The sequence below is a fragment of the Phycomyces blakesleeanus genome (assembly GCF_001638985.1).
Source record: "Phycomyces blakesleeanus NRRL 1555(-) unplaced genomic scaffold PHYBLscaffold_15, whole genome shotgun sequence".
Classification (NCBI taxonomy): Eukaryota; Fungi; Mucoromycota; class Mucoromycetes; order Mucorales; family Phycomycetaceae; genus Phycomyces; species Phycomyces blakesleeanus.
In genome coordinates this window covers 288,979-300,238 of record NW_017265148.1, presented here as the reverse complement: position 1 = coordinate 300,238, position 11,260 = coordinate 288,979, and the positions used below count along the sequence as shown (strand labels likewise).

Sequence of the window (11,260 nt, the reverse complement as noted above, 5' to 3'; positions counted from 1 at the left end):
CATTAAGCTAATAAATCAATAGCCAGGCAATATAAAAACAGGCAAAGAAGTATACTTGATAATAAAGAAGTATACTTAAAGAAGTACAATCAAACAGACAAAATAATATAGTAGATAAAAAGATGATTTTATTATGAACATTGCTATTGATATTTATACTAATTATTTGGAATGTTTGTCTTGGCGTCTTATTTGATATAATGCCTCATCTGTAAGAATGTTAATTGAATTATTGTTTCTACTATATGAGAATGTCAGTGAGAGTCAAAGTAATTAGTTACAAAAAGAGATTCGTTTGCCCTTTTCTCTTTTTGGAACAATTGGTTTGAATCTCCTCTTTTGTTCAAGCCCCAACTTGCCAGCTACGACACTCTTTTGTAACGTGTGTTATAGACAGGTCCAACGTTAGCCAGTTTCTAGTGATGGATACTGGACAGTGGGTTGCTTTGGTGGTTTGGTCCAGTGGTGAGCCGTGATGGGTGGTACCAGACTCATGGACATTGACATTGACGGTGAGTCAACTGAGTGACATGCCTCGAGGGACAGGAGTGGTCCCCTCAGGTTTCTTGGGAAATCTTATTCCCAATAGCCCTTATACCCAAACCCCCAATTTCATTCCGTTCCTTAAAATTAGAATACCTATCTATATCGTCATCTCAGAAACATCTGTCACCCACTAAAAACATTATATCTCTTTCCCCTAATTTTATATACCAGCAGAGATTTTTGGTATCATTTTAGGTGAAAATTGGCACCTAAGCAATATGATTGGCTTAGAGGCCAAAATATTATAATTTGTTTTTGTACTCAATTTTTTTCATCCAAATAAAGGATAAAATTAAGTTCAGTACTACTTGTGGGCTTTTAAAGTAAGAGAAAAAAACTGTTAGAGAAGTCAGAAAGTGTTTAAGTGAGATAAAGGATTTATTAAGGAAAGTTGAGGGTTGGTTTGAGTAACCAAGAAATGACTTCACAGAAATTACGCAAAAAAATTGATGTTGAGAAAAAGAAAACAGAAGGTTCAAATAATAATTATAATAATAATAAAGAAGTAGCATCATTTTATTCATCAAAAAGAATATTATTGAAAATGAACCAGTAGAAACCAAACTTGCTTAAATTTATAATGTAAAGTGGGTTGCGGAAAATGTGCAAATCTAACTTACAAACGAGATTCATAGTAGCAACATCAGAATGCTCATCTGTCATTACAGCCTTGGCATAGTTATTGTTTCTGTCATTATCTGTACGAGGAACAATGCTAAGAAACTTAACAACAGAGCCTGAGACAAGTCCTATACAAGGGCAAGAGATTGGATCATCTCTAAAAACAAACGCACCAAAACTATTGTTTTGGACGGCGTCATCTTCAATATCTTCAGTGTTGTTGTTATCCTTTAGCTCTCTCAAGCCGCCAAAGAAGGTGTAATAGAACAAGGATTAATTGTTGTCCTTAATGAACCTCTCCATTCCAGTTCCAGACTTCTCTCAGTTGTCAGAGCTATTAATCTATGACCCACCGTCAATTACATGTTGTAATGCTACCTGCTTTGCAAACTTCAGGCAAACATCCCTGGAAGTGTTTTGGCAATTCGTATGAAACAGATGTTTGCAAATGTGGTTATTGAACTGTTTGCCCTTTTCTGTTTCATAATTGAGGGCTGATCCAAAACGAATTATATCTTCCTTGAGATGTGTCAAGTAATAAACTTTTGGCTTGGTGCAATATGCCTTGTGAAGCTCATTATTGGTTCCTTTATCGTAGTCAAACAATGCTCTGATCAAGTGCTTCACTGCATTATCTACTCTGATAATATAGCTATCAAAGTCTGATGTCACCTGATGAACAAATACCAGAGAACACAATCGGCCAAGTTCAACAAAGCATGGTATTACAAGGTCTAGCTCATGATTTCCAGAGAATTCTGTAATCAGAATTACAGGAAGTATTTGAAGCAGAACCTTGAAATCTCTACTGAGGAATGAACTACTATGTCTTAAGTTTTGGGTGAACTTTCTTGATAGACCAGTTGATTGCGTGTAATCTGTCAAGAATTCTGAAAGTCTTGCTATTGTGGCTGTGTCATTCTTAAGCACGACCTTAACCAAGTCAATCACCATATACTTTGCAACATCAAGAAGTATCATGTGGAGGATTTTCACTGTTGTATCCTTTTCTGGATCAAATGACTGCAATTCTAATAAGTGGCCAGTCAAACAATCTCTAAAGCTTATCTCGTTTGCAGGCATGTTCATTCCAATTTTTGGAGCATTTGGGATCTCAGTGTCTTTGCCAGATGATGAGTTTGCAAGAACATAGTGCTCTCGAGTTCGTCTCTCATGGCATTCACAGAAGTAGAACAAGTCCTTTACAAAGTCTTTTTCATGTCTAAGTTTGATGTATCATCTTCTGCAAGGAAATGTGGTAGCTGGCCCAAGCAATCTGCAAAGTTCCAAATGATATGGCGTGTCAGCCTCAATCCAAAGGATGGGAGCAACAACCAGAAAATACTCATTGTCTTCAGCGGAGAACATTTTTACACCTTTCTTGAGTTTCTTAAAGTCATCAACGATTGCTGGCAGAAGAGACATACCATTTGCACCATCTTTCCTAGGAATTGTAGAAAGAAACTAGACGTTTGCTATCGAATTTCGATCCTTAAAAGGCAAGGCAGTGCATCTCATTAACCAGCTTTCAAATGGATTGTACTGCTTTGAACGATTGCCAGAAGTGTCGTCTGTAAAAAGGATGATTGGAACAATCCTAACTTTGTAAAATACTGCATCACAATCTACATTACTGGACAAAACAGAAAGAGGCATAGACTTCTTCAATGGATGAACTCCAAAAAGGAGAAAGCCATGAGCAGGACTCAATCTGGTAAGGCTACTTGAGATACTGTAGTAGTGATCTCTTTCAACAGGAGTGGTGTCAACGTGAGAGATCTGCTCTACTCTAAGATTGGTAACAGCAACCTCAATGCCATAGCATACAATCAAAATCGCTCTGACCAGATACCCTCTTGCAAAAATGTTTTTGTTTGCCGTGTGGAACAATTCAACTAAAAAGTGAATGCTGTGTGGTATTTCAGGTACGAAACAATAGAAAAATAAAATATTTGATAATAGAGACGTATAGAAATACTTTGAGACTGTATATAAGTTGTCTTTATTCATAAATAAAAAGTGTCCCTTTTTATAAGAAAACACAATCTGCTCTTGTCATTATGTCTTAGTTTCTTAAGGCTTTCTTCCTTTACTATATTTGGTTATTAGAGTGTATTTACTGCTTAACTAGTGTCGGTGTTACAATTATGACATCAAGTCATAAATCGTACTTCTTTAGCTCTTAGCTATTCTTTTCTCTTTTATACTAGAGCTTTAGGACTTCCTACTAAATTAGCTCCATATCGATCTGACACAGTTTACCCGGCAGTATGATATAATTATCTTAACAATCTTTAAGATATTATCTACAGTACTAACTGTAATAATTATTGGGCTGATTACTTAATCGTTTATATATATTTTATACTGACAAGATGATAGCTACTACGCTATCCCAATATGAATATGTTCTTATATGTGATAAATCCAACATCCGAGTGTCTGGATCACCACATGCTGCAATTGTTTGTCTTCAAGTAAACAATGTTTCCAAACCAGACATCTATACCATTTACAGTGTGCATAGGCTGCTGAAATAGATGGTGGGTTCTCCACTTTTCACCTTGTTCCAAACAGATCGATTGGTTTGGGTACAATCAGACATGGACGAGATCAACTTGGATTTCTTTGGGCTTGCAATAAGAAATCTCAAGTGGTCGGACAGAAGGTTAATATGGGCGAATGCATTCCCATTTGATCCAGGTACTGGTATTCTTTGTGAAGGAAAGACAGGCATCTTGAACTTCTTTCTTGCCTGATAATTTAAAAGAGCATCCAAATGAGGTAACTTAAATGTTCTTCCTATGGGAGTTTCTTGCTGGATCTTAATGATCAAGTTTATCGCAAGCAGTATCTTCTTCAACATTTGCTGGGAGATCATGTCATTATCCCCATCAATAAAAGCAAAAAAGATCATGATTTGAAGATCGCGAAAAGGGTAACAGCTTGTAGGGTCATTTATAGCGCCAATTGTCTAAAAGACTTTTTCTGGGATTTCAGAGTCATCATCAGTCATTGATACCTCATCATCAGCAGCAGCAGAAGAAAACATGTCAGAGAACGCGTTGAAAACTGGATTACAGTTCATTTCAATATCAAAGAAATTATCAATAATATTGTTTTTCTTGTCTACAATGTTGTCTTCTTCATCCCCAATACTGGAGGAGTCATCTTTGTCACTCAAGTAATCAAATGCATTAACATCCGGAATAGTGTTCTCGACTATCAATTCGGCCTGCTCGGGTTCATCGAGTACAGTATTGGTTGGCATTTGATTACTTATATGGTAAACCTTCGAATGCCTTTTCAGTAACCAAGGCTTTTTGAACTCTTTTTCGTATTCAGAGCAGGTAAAAACACCTGAGTTGATGCTAAAGTTAATCTCCCCTTGCCTTTTAGGAGGTTGAGTCTTAACGATTTTATACGTTTCTTGTCTTGTATTCTTTTGCATAATAATAAATTGATTGTAAAAACAAAGGGGGAACATGACTTTGCGAAAATAATTGAATTTATAAAATGTGCAAAGATTGATATTTAATGTCAGTGGACCAATTAGAATTTTTTTTTACTTCTTTTCTTTAAAGAAAATATTGCGTGTTTTTGTCTTCTTTTTTATCTTAATTTTCCACTAAATGTTTATTATTTGCATGAGCTTCCATTTGTAAGATATTCCAGTATGTTTATAGTATTTATAGAAGCAGAATTTTGCTTAAAGACTGTAAGCTCAAAGGTATTTATGCTATTAAAGTTTTTTATGTCATTGTGTTTATTAATCATGCAATTCTAGTTTATAAATTAGTTTTTCATCATCTCGGTAAATCAATAAAGAAGTAATAACTATATGTTCCTCTTACAAAGCAACAGAAGACTAGCTATTTACTCCTCACTTGCAGAGATTTGGCTGCCTTTTATTGCAAATGCCTTAATAGAGTCAAAGATAAAATTCTGTTAAATATATATAACTAAGTTTAATTACTAATTATTAGTTTTTCTGCTTTAGCTTTTCTCGAAATTCAAATCTTTATGCTCTTTGGGTTTATTGGCATTTCTGGCACTGGGTCTCTTGGATTAGCTAGACATAGTAGTTTGCAGCAAACCGATTGCATAATTTACAGGCATAAGTACAAACAGCTATATTACTAGTGTTTCTAGTGGTATGGATATACTGGTGTGCTACTGCCTGTAGATTTTGTGGTCCAGTCTAGCTTTTTTTTTAGCCTAATTTTTTTCGAAAATAAAAAATTTGAACCATTTTTGAAATTGTGCAGTACATTTTTTAATCGAAATCTATTGGCCGAGAGTAGTCCCCCCATCCCCCTACTTTTCAGTCCCCCAAAAAATTAATTTCCTGTTATGGGCGAAATTCGCCCCGTATACAAGAATCCTTTTAAGGAACAAGATTACACAAAAAATCTGCTGTGGTGTACACTTCTTTATTGCCGATAATTATTTACACTATTTTTTATTACATTTTTATTAGACTTTATTATTATACTATTATTATATTTTTTACTTTACTTTACTACATCGTTATTATATTATTACTTTACTTCTATTCTACCTCACTATACTTTTATTTTATCTTTATTCAATTATTATATTTTTACTATAGTTTTATTTTACTCTTTCTATATTTTTCTATTCTACTTCTACTATTAACACCAGTTACATGTAGTAAAATTTTTCACTTGACTTTCTTTTCTTTCCCTCAAAAAATTATTTTAACCAAACATTTTTGTTTATGAAAGGAACAATCTTTTCAGTTAACTAGAAGCTTTGCTTCCCCCTCCCTTTGGGGGGGGGGGGGGGGGGCTGTGGGCTATGTTAAGTTCTATGTAACTGTTCCCTACTGGTAATAGCATACGGCATACAATTACCAAGTAGTATAGGTTTTTACATTTTATTTTAGTGAGAAATAGCAAGTAAATTAGAGAACACGTGACCAATTAGAAGGGCTAAATCACATGATCTCTAATTTCATCCTGTCTTTCTAATATGATAAAATCATTATTCTATCCTTGATCTTATTTATTTTTTGTCCGTTATTATTATTATTCTTCATTCATACATAGTGTCCTTGTTCTTTGGAGTGTTGTCAGTCGATCTTGATATATTTTGTTTCTCTGTTTTCCCTTTTTTGTCTTTCTCAAACTTTGTCATTATCACAATTTCTATTTTTATCTTCTCCCTATTTTTCTATCTGTCTGTCACCAATTCTTACCTGTCAAATTACTCATTCTTTTCCATTCTTATTGTATTTTTCTTCTTGTATTACGTAATTCACATTACATTTATTTGACAAGTGATACTGTTAAAATCCACAACAAACAAACACATCACGCGTCACTTTTGACATGGGATGTTGTAATAATGGTCAGCTTTCAACAGAATTTTGGTTGTCTGGCAGTGTGGTGACATTGCAGAATTCTTTGTAATTCTAGAAAAATTATATTCTATTATTTTTTTTTGATTTTCCGATGGCAGCCGAGGCTAGATAGAAAGCAATTTTTCTATTTGTGGAGCAAAACACCAATAAGTACAACGAAAAAGCATCATCCTATCAACAATAACTTCACGCAACCACACATCGTATCTTATTTTCTCACTATAGGTGCTCATGGAATCAGTTATTGTTATAAAATTTCCTATTGATTACTTTACTAAACACCATATTTAGGATAGCGTAAATTATCAAGTATAGATGCTATTTATATAATTTTAAGTTGGTGTTGTAATCAGTACTACACTCAAGAGATATGATCTTGTTTGAACATATAGCATATTGAAATCAATTGTTTTTCCGATTTCTTGTTAAAGAAGTATAAACTATACTGCTTGAAACAAAATATTTTATTTACAGTAATGTATTGTATGCTTCTTTAAAAAATACTAGCTTTAATATATGTAAAAAAGCCTAGAAAATGTGATAATATAGTAAAAACAAGATGATTCTTACCCACAGTGTCGATAGGAATTATGGAAATCACCATATATGGGTATTAATTATTTTTTCCCCTGGTAGAGAACAGGGGAAAAATTCACAGACTTTAAAGCGGAATAGCCTTTTTTGAATTTTGGAAATCATTATATATGGTGTTTAGTAAAGTAATCAATAGGAAATTTTATATCAATAACTGATTCTGTGAGTATCTTATATTTAACTAAACAAATCAACTTGGAATTAATATTATTTTTATTATATATTCTTACAAGCATAAATATCTTCATGATTATGACTTAATAATTATTTTATTTTACTTGTACAGTCAAAGCTCGATTTAGTAATATTTGATTTAGTAATAATCGCGATTTAGTATTATTTTTTTCAGCACTTTTATTCGCAGTCACATAGAGCAAATCTGCAATATTGGTAAAAAACATATGCAGAGTAAGAAAAAATACATTTGATTTAGTAATAGTAATACAATTTGCCTTCTCCCAAAAGTATTACTAAATCGAGCTTTGACTGTACTTAATGATAGTAAAGAACAAATCACATTTAATAGATCGTCAATTATATAACTTTTATTATATTTTCTTTATAATTTTATTTATTTAATTATTCAACAAGTTAATTGCAAAACTACAAATATTGCAATACTTGCATTTAATAAACATTGATTTGTCTTTGTCTTATTTTCTGACAACAAGTTCACTTAATATTTAATGCTATTGATATTTTACTTGTTTGATTATCTGAGTATATTGAGTCAAGTCTATTGAGATTGATCAATAGTACTGTTTTTCTCTTATTTTTCTATTATTGATTTTATTATCTTTAATTCTATATTCTCTTTCGAGTTTGTCTTTCTCTCTCTTGTAGAAAAGAGAGGTTATTTCATATCTACAAACCCATTCAAATCTCGAAAACTGTGATAACATCACCTGTCAACATTTACTACAAATACAAGTATCACACGCATCACTTTGTTACGTGTGTGAGCAAAAATTAAACAGTTAGCCTTGTCATAGTGTTCAGTACTAGAAGGTCAGTCTGCTTGGTAGATTTGTCCAGCAGTTTGTCATGATGTGTCGTTCCAGTAATAAGAGGCTGACATCAACAGTTTATTGCTGTGGTGCTGTGCTCTTGGTGATAAAAGTAGATTTTTTTGTGCACAGGAAAAATCTTGTTTCTGTTCCTTATTTCTTCTATACACAACACTTTTTTCTTTCCCTTGTTAACATATTTGTTCACATCACTATGGTAGGATGAATGACAGTTGGACCGAAAGTAGGCACATAACTGTCATTTTTTTAGTTGAAACCCAATAAAATCTTTGCCATTTGTTGTAAGATAGTAATGTCATTGGTAGCAATTTAAAAAAGTAATATGAAAACACTTTTTTTGTTACTGTACAATATTTTCAATACTGTAAAAAATGTTTATAAGTTGTAATGACCACTTTGAGTATTGAAATATATGTTTTATTGAATATCAAAGATGTCAACAATTATTAAGATTAATAATTTTTGGAATGTGTGAACAAAATGGTAACATAACTGCCATTTTTTTATTTTTTAAACTATGTTCTTTTTTTTAGATATTCTTTTTATCTTGATGAATTGGCAATTTGATTTGATTTAAATCGTGTAATGATGTATAGAGCATATAGAGAATGAAGAGAAAAGCATAAGGTGTATAGAGAATAGAAAAAAACCAGAGTATATAAAGAAGAAAAGAAAGATGGGACATATAGAGATTAAAAAAAACATAAGACATAGAGAAAATTTAAAAAAAAATATAAGATACAAGAAGGATATAAAAAATATAAAAGATATAAGGATATAAAACATATAGAAAAATAAGATAAAAGTAAAAAGAATTACAGAATGGAAAGATTGTTTTTAGTAATATACATGTTGTTGTTAAAGATATAATAGAGTGTAATTACATAAAACTGGTTTCCATTTGGTGAGTATTGGACCAGACCAACTTGATGACAAATGTCATTTACACTTATAACTGTATAAGCTGGTTACATTTGGTAGCCTAGTGTGTGAGTACTTTGTGACTGTTGTTTGACAATAGGTACTAATGAATTATGGTCAGCTGCGTCATGTTCCTTCATAACCTCCATGAAAGCAAGAAAGTGTAGGAAGCCATAGAAATCTACATGCTGAAAGTAGAATTATACTATACCGATGAGCCAGCTGTGAACAATTACATTATGATTGCTAAAATAAATAAATAAATAGAATGTAAGCAACTTTTGATTGTATAGTAAAAAATATTATACTTACTTTGTATAGGGGCAAGTAAATATCACATAATGATTGCCACAGCTGGTCTTGTTTTTCTTTCTTCAGTATATGCATGAGAAATATACGGTCAAGCCTATCCACAGATGTGCAGCTACAACAACAACAGAGTCACCAAACTCGTGGCCAGTCAAGTCTGTTGGTCTCTGGTAGTATATCAATAAAGCTTCCTTCACACTAGGGCCGCCTACATCTTTTACTAAATCATTGTTCAAATTAACAAACTGATGAAATAGCTCCCACAACTGCACACCACTAGAATCATTAGAAAGGTTTATGTAGCTCTCTCTTCTATATGACTTTGGCTGAATAAGCTTGATTTCATCACAGATGCTAATTGCCATGCTGATATAATTGTGAATTGCAAATTGCTTGATGAGAAAACTGGCATTTCGGCCACTTTTTTATTTGAACTTTATCAATTTTGAGAAGATGCCAATTACTCTCTCCATTGAGCAAGTGGAGTAGCATTGCAGAGGGCCTTGCTGCTTGATGATATAGGGTATATCGACCAGATAATGTCGCACTAGTTGGAAAACACTACAGGATAGAGTGTGGTATTTCAGATATGAAACAATAGAAAAATAATAAATTTGATAATGGAGATGTATAGAAATACTTTGAGACTGTATATCAGTTGTTCTTTATTCATAAATAAAAAGTGTCCCTTTTTATAAGAAAATACAATCTGCTCTTATCATTATGTCTTAGTTTCTTAAGACTTTCTTCCTTTACTATATTTGATTATTAGAGTATATTTACTGCTTAACTAGTGCCGGTGTTACAATCATGACATCAAGTCATAAATTGTACTTCTTTAGCTCTTAGATATTCTTTTCTCTTTTACACTAGAGCTTTAGGACTTCCCACTAAATTAGCTTCATATCTCTCTGACACAGTTTATCCAGCAGTATGATATAATTATCTTAACAATCTTTAAGATATTATCTACAGTACTAACTGCAATAATTATTGGCCTGATTACTTAATCATTTATATATATTTTATACTGACAAGATAACAGCTACTACACTATCCCAATATAAATATGTTCTTATATGTGATAAATCCAACATCTGAGTGTCTGGATCACTACAACTTGACTTTGACTTGAGCAAAGTATCAACAGTTTTGCTATAGCTGATCTTAGTCCCAGGTTCTAAAAAAAAGAAACAATATCACTACATATTAGAGATCTGGAATTAAAGTACAAGATAACAGAAAATATAATATTTTACCCATCATTATATCATTACGGCCTTCGATGACAGTGTTTATAAATTGAACAATGTCTGTATATGCTGCTCTAGCAATTCTATGCTGTAGCATCAATTGAGACAGATGAATACTCATTAACTTAGCCTTGATAAAAGTATTTGTACTGATTCAGCTGCTGTTGTAAATGTGAGCTTCACTCTCACTGTCCTCAAAATTACATGTGCACTTATATGAAATAGTATTATCAAGCTCTATAGACTCCATAGTATATTCTGTAATACATTAATTAGTAATTAGAAAATAAATAATACAATTACAGCTCTTTTCATTATCTGAATTGCCAACAGATTCATCTTCATTACTAGTATCATTTTCATCATGGTACATGTCAACATCATCTAGAATAGACTGGTCAATTTCAGTCATTGCTGCTGAATCTCCTTTGTGAATTCTCTTGTGATTTTACAGCCTCTGGTAGTTATCAAAAAACAAGACACATTGATCATATTAGTATTGTTGTATAGATATTCTATCTCTCTGCTGGCTGGCGTTGGAAGAAGATATATTGGTTAGGTTGGTACATATGTAATATATAAAATAAAACTGCAAAAAGGAT

At 32.5% G+C, this 11,260-nt stretch overlaps 2 protein-coding genes across 2 annotated transcripts; both read right to left on the bottom strand.

Moving 5' to 3' along the window:
- Positions 1 to 1,062: 1,062 nt before the first annotated feature.
- On the bottom strand, positions 1,063 to 4,618 carry PHYBLDRAFT_170193 (hypothetical protein; the record flags this gene model as incomplete). The annotated part of the gene is made up of 6 exons (XM_018436284.1): positions 1,063 to 1,295; positions 1,521 to 2,389; positions 2,513 to 2,611; positions 2,690 to 3,144; positions 3,731 to 4,036; positions 4,151 to 4,618. 6 exons carry the CDS (start codon positions 4,616 to 4,618, stop codon positions 1,063 to 1,065), a joined length of 2,430 nt encoding a protein of 809 aa, XP_018289564.1.
- A 4,525-nt stretch (positions 4,619 to 9,143) lies between these two features.
- On the bottom strand, positions 9,144 to 11,070 carry PHYBLDRAFT_147272 (hypothetical protein; the record flags this gene model as incomplete). The annotated part of the gene is made up of 6 exons (XM_018431829.1): positions 9,144 to 9,284; positions 9,495 to 9,797; positions 9,870 to 9,966; positions 10,501 to 10,585; positions 10,665 to 10,788; positions 10,990 to 11,070. The coding sequence occupies 6 exons, from the start codon at positions 11,068 to 11,070 to the stop codon at positions 9,144 to 9,146; spliced, it is 831 nt and encodes a 276-aa protein (XP_018289563.1).
- Between the last annotated feature and the right edge of the window lie 190 nt (positions 11,071 to 11,260).